The sequence below is a fragment of the Histomonas meleagridis genome (assembly GCF_020186115.1).
Source record: "Histomonas meleagridis strain 2922-C6/04-10x chromosome Unknown contig_86, whole genome shotgun sequence".
NCBI classification, from domain to species: domain Eukaryota; phylum Parabasalia; order Tritrichomonadida; family Dientamoebidae; genus Histomonas; species Histomonas meleagridis.
The window spans coordinates 230,590-244,079 of record NW_027150921.1 but is presented as its reverse complement, the minus strand read 5'-3'; the positions used below and the strand labels follow the sequence as shown (position 1 = coordinate 244,079).

The 13,490-nt window shown below is 28.2% G+C and overlaps 2 protein-coding genes across 2 annotated transcripts; both read left to right on the top strand.

The window, feature by feature from the left end:
- Positions 1–134: 134 nt before the first annotated feature.
- GO595_009183 (40S ribosomal protein S3a) lies at positions 135–890 on the top strand (the record flags this gene model as incomplete). The annotated part of the gene is made up of 1 exon (XM_067922840.1): positions 135–890. The coding sequence occupies one exon, from the start codon at positions 135–137 to the stop codon at positions 888–890; it is 756 nt and encodes a 251-aa protein (XP_067770701.1).
- Positions 891–9,956: 9,066 nt separating this feature from the next.
- On the top strand, positions 9,957–11,048 carry GO595_009182 (NADP-dependent alcohol dehydrogenase; the record flags this gene model as incomplete). Its single annotated transcript, XM_067922839.1, has 1 exon — positions 9,957–11,048. One exon carries the CDS (start codon positions 9,957–9,959, stop codon positions 11,046–11,048), a length of 1,092 nt encoding a protein of 363 aa, XP_067770700.1.
- Between the last annotated feature and the right edge of the window lie 2,442 nt (positions 11,049–13,490).

Here is a 13,490-nt window from a genome sequence, read left to right as displayed (position 1 = left end):
TATACCTACCAATCATTGCCAATTGCATATTGGAGTTAAATTTTTAGGAAAGAGATATTCAATGCATTTTGATCGATTTTTTAAATTAACGGTTTTAATATTGCAATGGCGGTTGTGGTCGTTCCTTTTGGAATATGGGTAAAGCTCAACAAAAGGGCAAGGCCTCAAAGAAAATCAAGCAAGATACTTTCTTAAAGAAGGAATGGCGTCACGTATTTGTTCCAGGATTCTTCTCAAAGCGCGATATCGGATTCACAGTATCTCATAAATGTGCTCGTGGTAAAACACCAGCAGATTACCTCAACAACCGTGTTTTTGAACTTTCCCATGGTGATCTTGTTGATGAACAATCTCATGCATACCGTTTATTTAGCTGGAAATCAGTTGATGTTCAAAATAATGATGTTTTAACTGTTTTCGCTGGAATGAGACTCACAAACGATAAGCTCTCTTCACTCCTCCGTAAGTATCGTACACTCATCAATGCTCAAGTTGATGTTCGTACAGCTGATGGATACATTCTCCGTGCTTTCAGCATTGGCTTCACCAAGAAATTAAATCCAAACAAGAAAGCTTGCTATGCTCAACAATCCAAGAAGCGTGAAATCAGAGATGCTTGCATAGCCATCATGAAAGAAACAATTGAAAAGTCCACAATTCCAGAACTTTGCAACACAATTGTTAATGAAACAATCGAGAAGGCTATTGTTGAAAAATGCAAGACTATCATGCAAGTCGATAATGTATATGTCACAAAGATCAAAGTTATTAAGGCACCAACATTCACCGGTGAAGAGCTCAAGAAGCTTCATCAAGGACGCGCTGTTACAAAGGCTGCTGAAGTCGCACGCCCAGTCGAGGAAGAAGTTAAGGCCGAAGAAGCCAAATAAAAAGTTACAATAAACTTTTTTGCCAACAAAAACTTTCATTTATGATTAATGCAGTGCGTACTGTTAAAGTTAAGGCAGGAAAAAACCTCAAAATTATGTGAAAATTATTTGTTTACCTTTAAGAAATGAATATGTAATTCCATATATGCAAAACGAGCCAATTTAATCAATTTGAACAAAATTATTATCACTAATATGTCGAAATATCGTGTAATCTAAACTATTTTTACACGAATAACGTTCAAATTTTATTATTATAAAAAGGATTTAAAAAATATTTAACGATTTTTTAATTAATTTAGTTTAATTCAATTCCTTTTTGTTGGAGAAGCAATTCAACTATGTCATCATTTCCTGCTTCTGTTGCATATTGTAATGCTGTTTTAAACGCTCATAATCAATTCCAATAAAAAGATAATTACTTCAAGAAAACTAAACAAACTTCAAACATAACTATTAAGCATCTCTTGAATTTATGTTAATTTCTTTGAATTCTAGAAGTAATTTAACATTTTCTAAGCATCCACCTGAACTTGCATATATTAATGGTGTCCAATTTGTACAAAATCAATTCCACATTGACAATAATAACATAAAATTATATAATAGAACTATAAAAAAATGAAGATAACATCGCTTTCATTTATGTTGATTTCTTTTTGCTGAAGAAGTAATTCCAAAATTTTTGCATTATCAAGATTGGAAGAACGCATAAGTGCAGTTAAATTTATTTAAAATAAACGCCAAATTTTTATTACAGACATCAAATTATTTCTACGTATATCAAATAAAGAGAATTAAAATCTTTAGCATTAATATCAATTTCTTTTTGATTAAGAAGTAATGTAACTGCTTCGATAAATCCGTTTGTACAAGCACACATTAATGCTGTTCTATATTATAATATTTAGACACCAAAAACAATATGCGATTATTGAAAAATATAAAGAAATTGCAAATTAAACAAACATATACCTTTGTCATTAACATCAATACCTTTTTGATCAAGAAGAAATTTAATTAGTTCAATATCACTATTACAACAAGCATCCAAAAGTAAAGTATCAAATAATTTGATGTAATACCAAGAATTATATTTAAACATTTAAAAAAATTGATAAATAAGAAAAATGAAGAAATATGTTTTGTATTTATATCAATCCCTTCTTGTTGAATGAGGAAATTAAAAACATCAATATGTTGATTTTTGTAAGCATTAAATAGGGCTGATAAAGACACAAACAAATGCCAAATAATGTATAAAAGCATTAATTAAAAAAATTAAGCATTTCCTTTTGCATTAATATCAATTCCTTTTTGTTCAAGAAATATTTTTACTAAAGGCATATTTCCATCACTAGATGCTATAATAAGTGATGTATTAAAAAATATAAGTAAAATCCTAATAAAAATTTCAAACTTCAAATAAATAAAACAAAATTCATATAAAATAATAAAAAAATTATGAGCATTAATATCTATTTCACTATGCATAAGAATGATTTTAACACCTTCAACATCATTTGACCTTGTAGCTAAAATAAGTGCTGTATTAAGTATTTTATTTAAATTCCAAAAATGTAAAATATATCTGAAAAATATAAAATAAATATTAAAAACGATAAATATATATCTTTAGTATTAATATCAATTTCTTTTTGTTCAAGAAGTAATTTTATTATTTCTATGTTCCAATGAGAAGCAGCTTTCATGAGTGCTGTTTTAAATGGTTTTAGTGGTTTCCAAATATTATTTTGAAACATTAAATTATTAAAATAAGTTTGAAATAAAACAAATAAAAATCTTTAGCATTAATTTCAATTCCTTTTTGTTCAAGAAGTAATTTAGTTATTAAAGGATGAATATAAATATCTGCAGATGCACAAATAAGTGCTGTTTTAAATAATTTCAATAATTTCCGAATATTCTTTTGAAATATCAAATCATTAAAATAAATAACATCTTTAGCATTAATATCAATTCCTTCTTGTTCAAGAAGTAATTTAAATATTTTCCTATAATAAATTGCATGCATTAATGCTGTTTTAAATAATTTAAATAATTTCTGAATAATATTTTGCAACATCAAATCGTTAAAATAAATAACATCTTTAGCATTAATATCAATTCCTTCTTGTTCAAGAAGTAATTTAACTATTTCTATATGACCTTTTGAAGATGCTAAAATAAGTGCTGTATTAAATCATTTAAATAATTTCCAAATATTATTTTGGAATATAAAACAAATCAAATAAATATAAAATAAAACAAATAAATATCTTTATCATTAATATCAATTCCTTCCTGTTCAAGAAGCAATTTAACTATTTCTGTATGACCTTTTTTAGATGCAATCATAAGTGCTTTATTAAATCATTTAAGTAATTTCCAAATATTATTTTAAAATATCAAATAATTAAAATAAATTTTAAATAAAATAAATTAATATCCATGGCGTTAACATCAATTCCTTCTCGATTAAGGAGATATTTTATAAATTCAATGTTTCCTGATTCAACTGATAATGGAAAACTTGAATTAGAAATTCTTTTTTTATAACCAATGAAAAAAAACACATTTCCTCTTCTGATAAATTCTTCAACAATTACATCGTCAACTTTCATTCCTTCCTTCAATAAAAACGAAAAAATTTCATAATTATTATATTTAATACATATAATTCCTAATTCAGTTAAATTAATATTAATAGGTTTCTTTTCATAAAAATAATGAAAAATATCATTTCGATGAAATTCGATTGCTGTTTCATATGCATCTTCTAATATTGAATGTTTTTGTTCACATAAATGAACGATTTCTTCATTTCCTCCTGCAATTGCATATTTTAATGTATTTTCAATATTTGCACCATTAATTAATAAAAACTTAAAACATTTAATTGAATTAAAAAACACTGCATAATCAATTAATGTAACATTTTCATGATTAATAAATGAATATCTTTCATAAAGTGATGGTTCAATTTTTTGATTATAATCAAAATCAATTTGTGATGATATTTCTTGAAGTTTTTCTATTTCATCATATCGTATTATTTTTGATAATCCATTTGTATTTACACCTTCTTCAATATATTGTTCATGTGGTATGTTATTGTGATAATAAGGATCATCAAAAAACCCCGGTACCCCGTAAAATTCCTCTAACAATTTTCCTTTTAAACGATGAATAAAATAAAATGTTTTAAAACGTCTTACAATATCTGATTCAATTAAATTTTGTTTTATCATTTTTTCAATTAAAAAATATGATTCTTGTGATTGAATTTCAACCAAAAAATTACTAAATATTTGAAATATTTTTGGAATATTTTGATCGATTTCAATTTGTTTTTCTTCAAGACTTTTTAAGAAATCAAAACAAATATTTGGACAATTCTTTTTTGATATAAAGGTATAAAATAAAAATTGACAAATAATATTATTGAATGAATATGGATATTGTTGATCAAATAATTTCATAATCTCTTGCGTTGTGTTTTCAATATTGATTTCATTTAAACTAAATATGATATGTTCCAATGATTCCATTAATTTTATATGCTCAACATTGTTAAATGATTGAACGGATTTCATTTCTTGGTTGTGTTTTAATAACGGTTTAATATAATTTACGTAAATGACAGGAAAAAATTTCCAATATGAAAAAAAAAGTATTTTATTTTGTTTAAAGTCAATAATTATAAGTAACACCAATTATCTTAATAACTTGCACCTATCGACAAAGCAATTCTACAATCCACATGACCATTTTCAGATGCTAAAAACACCTATTATTGATAAACATCTTTAATGTTTTTGATTTAAATTAAATCAAAAATTAATTACTTTCAAAAGCTTTAAACAAAGATAGGGAAATAGTATAAAATCGATTTATGTTTTTTTATTAATGATTATAAAAATTAATAATTATTTTCTTCAAACTTAAAACAACTAAATGACTTATAGGTTATCGGTAAGAGTATTCATAAAAAATATCATATACACTTTTTCATTCTCATAAAAAATATCATAAATCCTATAAAATTTACCAGTAGTTGCCAACCCAAAGGAATTAATATAAAAATTAGTCAGGATTTATTGAGTTACGTATTTATTTCCTTTGGGTGTTTGGCATGTAAATATGTTGATTGTTATGTCAATCGAATATTCGAATATTTCCTAGTGTGAAGAACAAGGAACGTATTAATGATTTCAAGGCAAATTCATTTAGAGACGCAAACATTCGACAATAAGTGATATTTTTGAGTTTTTCAAATGATCATTTGAATTGATGCCAGGATGGTGAGTACCTTATGCGCATTTCAGAGGAATTCAGCGGGAAATACCGAAGGCCTTCTGTCGCAACCCCCAATTATTTTGGCACATGGTAGATGGCTCCTCCTGCGATGGTAAACATTGGCGGACCACGCACCCTCGCATCGTAACGGTTTTTTTGCCTCGATCCGAGACGATCAATTTCAACACAAAAACGAAAACGTCGTTATAAAAAGACGATAAATATTCAATCCTTTCCGATGCCAAAAACGACAGCCGAACTCGAATTTTATCGCTTCCATAAACGTTTATGGTTCTTTCTGTCGGCTAACTCCCACTTTAAAAATTGAATGGACTTGATTATATATCAGCTTTTCAATTCAAATAACTTTGCTGATTGAATGCATTTCAAAGCATTGTACCCGATGTTAATCAATAAAAATTATGTTTTATCTCATTATAACTTATTTAGAAATTTTAACAAAGCATAACATTATTACAAATGTTCCCAAGGTACTAATTTATCCCGAAAATTATTTCTCAAAAGAATCTTATAATAATCACATTAATCACAAATTTGATAAAATTAGCATGTTTTATATTAACTCTATTTATTATCATGTCAACGTATTGAAAGAGCAAAAAAACCGATACAACTTAACGATATTACGAACTAATACATCTAACGATATTTCATTTCATTCTTATTCTCGTTTCAACAAAATAAACCTACTAAGTTATTCTAAGTTCATGCCAAAAGAATTTTCTAAGATCTTTTCACATTGTATCATCAAAGAAAATAAGCAAAATAAACGCAAAGAAAGCATTTTAATTTCAAACTTTTTTTATAACATATCTTGTTATTTAGCTTTGATTATTCTCTGTTATTCGTTCTTCCCTCTATTAATAATTTCTAAAAGTAACACAAAAGGAAATATATCAAAAAAAAATCTACCATGGCTGATTTCTCTGTTTTTTATGCATTCAGTTACTTTAACATGGAATTCTGGTACAGAAACACTTACTGTCTCAAGTTCCGATAGTCCTTCAACCTTCCAAAGTTATAGCACACTTGCACACCATGTTATAATATCAGATGGAGTAACCACAATATATGACGGGGAATTTATGGACTGGGGAGTTCTAGAAACAGTTCAACTAAGTAATACGGTTCAAATGATTGGTGTTGGTGCGTTTCAACAATGTATTAATTTAGTATCAGTAACATCTGGAAATGGTATCATCACAATTTCAAGTGTAGCATTTAATTATTGTGAAAAATTGGAAAGCTTTATCATACCAAGTACATGCACCAGTGTAGGAATTGGTACATTTCAATGCTGTTCAAGTTTAGGATCAGTGACTATCGGCGAAAAAGTGGAAATCCTTGAGTCATATGTTTTTAATCAATGTATAAGTTTAAGAAGTATAATAATTCCAAGTTCAGTTGTGTCTCTTGGTCATAGAGCATTTCAAGCATGTTATAATTTAGAAACAGTTGAAATATATGGAAACATTCCTGAAATTGGGAATCGGACATTTGCTAGCTGTTCCAATCTTACAAATCTTATACTTCCCACATCAATTACTTCAATTGGTCTTTCTGGGTTCTGGAGTTGCCAATCATTAACGAGCATTACAATTCCAAATATTATAACGATAGGTTATGCTGCATTTGAACTTTGTAGTAATTTAGAAGAAGTTATTGTTGGTGATCAGATAGAAACAATTGATGGTTTTGCATTTAATTATTGTTCAAATTTGAAAAGTTTCTCAACTCATAGTTCTATTACATATCTTGGGCATACAGCATTTCAAATGTGCTCTAATTTAGAAACAGTTGAATTATATGGAAACTTTCAAGAAATTGGAAATTGGACATTCTACAATTGTTCAAAACTTGAAAATCTTATAATTCCTTCAACTATTACATCGATTCAACGAAATGGATTTTATGGTTGTCAATCACTAAAGAACATGACAATTCCAAATATTATAACTATAGGTCATGGTGCATTTCAATTCTGTGCCAATCTGGAATTAGTTATTATTGGCGACCAATTAGAAACAATTGATGATTTTGCATTTAATCATTGTTCAAATTTGAAAAATTTTTCAACACAAAATTATATTACACATCTTGGACGTGTAGCATTTCAAATGTGCTCTAATTTAGAAACAGTTGAATTATATGGAAACTTTCAAGAAATTGGAAATTGGACATTTTACAATTGTTCAAAACTTGAAAATCTTATAATTCCTTCAACTATTACATCGATTCAACAAAATGGATTTTATGGTTGTCAATCACTAAAGAACATGACAATTCCAAATATTATATATATAGATGCTAGAGTATTTTCGTTATGTTACAATTTAGAAACAATTGTTATTGGAGACCAATTAGAAACAATCAATGATTATGCATTTAATTATTGTTCAAAATTGAAAAATTTCTCAACTCATAGTTCTATTAAACATCTTGGACATGGAGCATTTCAACATTGTGATGAGTTGGAAACTGTTGAAATATATAGCAATATTCCAAGTATCGAAGAATATACATTTACAAATTGCTTTCGCCTTAAAAATATAATACTGCCAAATTCTATTACATCAATTGGGCAATATGCATTAGCTTCTTGTTGGGATTTAAATACATTTATCATTGGAGAAAATGTCCAAACAATTGAAGCATATGCGTTTCAACATTGTATTAATCTAGAGTGTATATATTTTTATGGAGAAAATGAACCAACTATTGATCCAAGTGCATTTTTAAATACTCCAGTGCGAACAGTTATGGTAACATCTTCATATACAAGTGCTACATTTGGTGTTCTTAATGTATATCTTGGAACAATTGATGTTTGTATTCCACCAACATTTACATTCACACAATCAGATACATTTTCTAACTCAAACACATTTACACAATCAAATACTTTCACACAAACTAATACATATTCACAAAGTAATACGTTTTCACAATCTAATACATATACACGATCAAATACATTTTCGCAATCAAATACATTTTCACAATCGAACACATATCTGCCATCCAATACATTTTCACAATCTAATACATATTCACAAAGTAATACTTTTTCGCAATCAAATACATTTTCGCAATCAAATACTTATACACGATCAGATACATTTTCCAACTCAAATACATTTTCACAATCGAATACATATCTGCCATCTAATACATTTTCACAATCTAATACATATTCACAAAGTAATACATATTCACAGAGTAATACATTTTCGCAATCTAATACATATACACAATCAAATACATTTACACAATCGAATACACTTTCAAATACATTTACACAATCATATACATACACGGATGCATTTTCTCAATCAAATACATTTTCGCAATCTAATACATATACTAAATCGAATTCTTTTGCTGAATTATATATTTCTTCAGAAGCATTTCTTTCAGGTAATACCATTTCACATTCTATGGTTTTAACTCAATATATATCATACACAATATCATTATCTATTTATCAATCATATTTAATAAGTTCGTATACATTTTCTCTTATTAATTCCACACATTCATTCATTCAAGTTGACTTTATTCATTATGATTATACACTTGTTATGTATACAACATACTTCAGTTTTTATTCAGATTTCTATACAATTATACAACAAAATGAAAAATCGGAATCAAATAACTCATATATTTATATCATTATCGGCGTATTAATTGGAGTAATTGTTATAGTTTCATTACTTATTGTGTTGTTATTATATCTAAAAAGAAGAAATAAACAAAATGTTGAAGAAGCCATTTCAGAAGATATAAACGCAAATGGTATCGAACATAACGATTTCTCTGTAGGATTCACTGGCTGCTCGAACATTCAAGAAGACCCATTTGCAGATGACTTCAAAGAAGATAATATGATCAATGTTATTTGAACTTAATGTTAAAATATATCGAAAAATCTATATTTAAATTATGTTTCCGAGAGATATTAATAAGAACATGTAAAAATTCGGACTGTTAAAATATCACAGGTAATAATTGAATAAACAAAATAACTCTTTTCGATATTCTCGTTTGTTTATATCTGTAATAATACTATCAATTTTTTTTCTGTTTTAATTACTGTAGAATAACATATTTTATATCTATTTCTACCGATATATTGTTAATTAAAAGATTTTGAAAATTATTTTTATGAACCAAATGAAATCAGAGAATATTATCACGATCAAATACATTTATTTTAAATATTATTAATGAGTAATATTTACAATTCAATATGAATTGATATAACGAAATAGATATTGATAACAAGTTATTTTATAATGCTCATATCAAAAATCAATAACAAAATCTTGCCTGTTACAGGAATTCCCTAATTAAAAACCATCATGATGTTTTTAAATATAAGAGCAAATAGTGAAAAATCAAGCAGAAGCAGAAGAGGTATAGAAAGTGCACTGAAGCGTACATTAATGAGAAAGAAGTTTACAGAACTTATGAACGCAACAGATAAATATAAATAAATATATGTGACAAATCCGTTGTGATTTTTATAGAAAAATAAAATTTATTGAATATATTTTATGTTTTATAATGCATAAATGATGATAACATGCGAAGACGGTAGCAATTCATATGTAATTTAAATCAAACCATATCTCAACTATTCAAAACCAAAAAACCGATATATCATATACTGAATAAAATAACCGCCCATTCAAAACAGAATTATAACTAACAAAACTTCTTCTCCATTTACTTCACTTTATAATGAATAAAGAACTTCCAAAGACAATGAAAGGCTTTGCCATGCTCAGCATCGGTAAGACAGGTTGGATCACTAAAGAAGTCCCCAAATGCGGACCATTAGATGCGATTATTCGTCCACTTGCATTAGCCCCATGCTCCTCAGATGTTCACACAGTTTGGGCTGGTGCACTTGGTGACCGTCACGATATGATTCTTGGTCACGAAGCCGTCGGCCAAGTTGTTAAAGTTGGTGAACTTGTTAAAGATTTCAAACCAGGGGACAAAGTTATTGTCCCAGCAATCACACCAGATTGGGGCAGCAAGGCCGCGCAAGAAGGATTCCCGATGCACTCAGGCTGCATGCTTGGCGGATGGAAGTTCTCTAACTTCAAAGACGGAGTATTTGCAGAATATTTCCATGTTAACGAAGCGGACAGCAATCTCGCGTTAATCCCAGAAGGAATCACACCAGTGCAAGCAGTCATGCTTTGCGATATGGTTACAACCGGATTCCATGGCGCAGAACTCGCAGACATCAAATTCGGTGATATCGTATGTGTTATTGGTATTGGCCCAGTTGGCTTAATGTCAGTTGCAGGCGCTAACATGATGGGCGCATCAAGGATTTTTGCAGTCGGCTCACGGAATCATTGCTGCGACGTCGCACTTCAATATGGCGCAACTGATATCATTAATTATAAGAACGGTCCAATTGTTGAACAAGTTCTTAAGCTTACTAATGGTAAGGGCGTTGATAAGGTTATCATTGCTGGTGGTGATTGCGATCAATTCGCTGACGCTGTTAAAATGGTTAAAGCTGGAGGCGTTATTGGATCTGTGAATTACCTTGGCGAAGGCGATAATGTTAAGATTCCACGTATTGAATGGGGCGTCGGAATGAGCCATAAGCACATCCATGGTGGTTTGACTCCAGGCGGTAGAGTCAGAATGGAGAAGTTGGCATCATTAATTAAGTTCGGAAAACTCGATCCAACAAAACTTATCACTCACCGCTTCAAAGGACTCGAAAAGGTCGAAGACGCTTTGATGCTTATGAAGAACAAACCGGCCGAATTAATTAAGCCAGTAGTTGAAATTACTTACGATGAATAGAAATAAAGAAGAGTTAAGTACTAATTATATTTTGGAATAATATATATGAAATGTTGTGATTATTGTTATATTTTTATGAAGAGTTCCACAGGATATCCAAGATAGATATGATAAAGAAAAAGCATTTTTGATTGACATTAAAAATACCAATTTTATAAGTAATTAAAGCTATTCATTAAAAATGTTTTGATAATTTCTTATACGTAATATTCATATCATTATAATAATTATTCATGAATAAATATATGGTTCCCATCAACATCATTAGTTATTCTTATTTGGATTATTCTTGATCTTGTTTAATTTCGACAAATTTGTCTTCTTTAAAATCTTTTGCAAATGGATCTTCCTCAATATTAGAAAATGTTGTTAAATCACTTGTAATTATTTCATTATCTTTTTGAATATCTGAAAGATTTGATTTGTCTGAAATTTCATGTTTTTTCTTATTTATTATGTAAATGATGATTATCGATAAAGAACGATTATAATTACAACAACTACAACTACAATAATTATTATGTAAATGTTATTGTTATCGTTTGTTGTTTCTTCAGATTGTACAATAGGAAAATAGAAATTGGAATAATATGTGTAATAAGCAGAAAATACAGAATAAATATATTCATAGTATATAGTTTCGACTTGAACGTGGGAGTAACTCGAATTATATATGGAAAATGAAAAAGAATTCGATATATAAATACTAACTAATGTAGGTGAAATTGAAAGATATAATGAGAGAATAAAAGAGTATGTTACTGAAACATATAATCCCATCAAAGTATTTGAATGAGAAAATGAATTTGGTAGCGAATATGTATTACTCTGTGAATATGTATTTGTTTGTGAGTATGTATTAGATTGAGAATATGTATTTGATTTAGAAAATGTATTAGATTGAGAATATGTATTTGATTTAGAAAATGTATCACTTTGTGAATATGTATTTGATTGAGAATATGTATTTGATTGAGAAAATGTATTTGATTGAGAAAATGTATTACTTTGAGAATATGTATTTGATTGAGAAAATGTATTTGACTGTGTAAATATTGAAGTTGGCCATGGATTACATTCATCAATTAATTCAGTAGATACGTCTAAACTTCCAAATGTTTGAGAATTGTATGTGGTTAAAACCATAGCAGTACTTGTAATTATAAACTCAAAAGAATATTGACCGAAAATTGGTTCCTTGTCTCCATAAAAATAAATACATTCTAGATTACAACTCATAAATGCATTATCGCCAATTCTTTCCACGTTTGCTCCGATATAAACAGTTTTTAAGTTAATGCATGAATTAAAAGCTGAATTTCCAATCGATATCACTGAATTTGGAATAGAAATTTCCAACAATGCACATAAAGCAAATGCAAAATCACTGATTGTTTCGACACTTGACCCAATATAAGCACTATTTAAGTTAGCACAATTATTGAAAACAGAGCTATCAATTGAAATCACTGAGTCAGGAATAATAATACTTTCCAATGAGACACACGAAGAAAATGAGTAACCTCCAATTATTTCAATATTATCTCCTAAAAGGACAGTTCTTAATTTAGAGCATGATGAAAATGAAAATGTACCAATTGAAGTAACTAAATTTGGAATTGATATATCTAAAAGGGATGTGCAAAATTGGAATGCACAATCCCCTATTGATAATAAATTATTCCCAAATACAACTACTTCTAAACTTGAGCAATTGTAAAATGCATAATTATATATTTGTGTAACTGAATTCGGAAGTGATATATACGATAACTTTATGCAATCATAAAATGCATCGTTACCAATTCTCCATATGGCACTATTTTCAATGATAGTAACTTCCAAATTATAGCAATATCTAAATAAATAATCAGCAATTATTTGAAGTTTATTAGGTAATGTGATATTGTTTAAACTATTACAATTTTCGAATGCAGAATATTCAATTGAATTAACGTTTTTGCCCATAATAACTGTTTTCAAATTAGAACAATCATAAAATGCTTGATAACGAATAATGGTAACAGAATCACCAATGTTCACAGATGACAATACTGATGCATGTGAAAATGCAAGTGCTGGGATTTCAGTTATGTCACCTTCAATTATAACGTGTTCAGCTTCACTTTTATTTGGATCTTCAAAATCATTACTACTTGAAATCAAAAGAGTTTTTGTTGTATCATCAAATGACTGAAACGTATAAGAAAAGAAAATAACGAAAAAGAAAGAAAAAATAATGTGTTTTTGTTTTATTTTTCGATGTGTATATTTATTTATGTGATTTAAAAAAGATTTTATTTTATTTAACACAAAGAGAAAAACAAATAAAACAAATGCACAACAAATTTTATAGGTTGTAGAAGGAAATAAAATAACATTCGTATTGATTATCTGATTGATATCTTTATTGATATTTGAAATTTCGTCTAAATTTTTTTC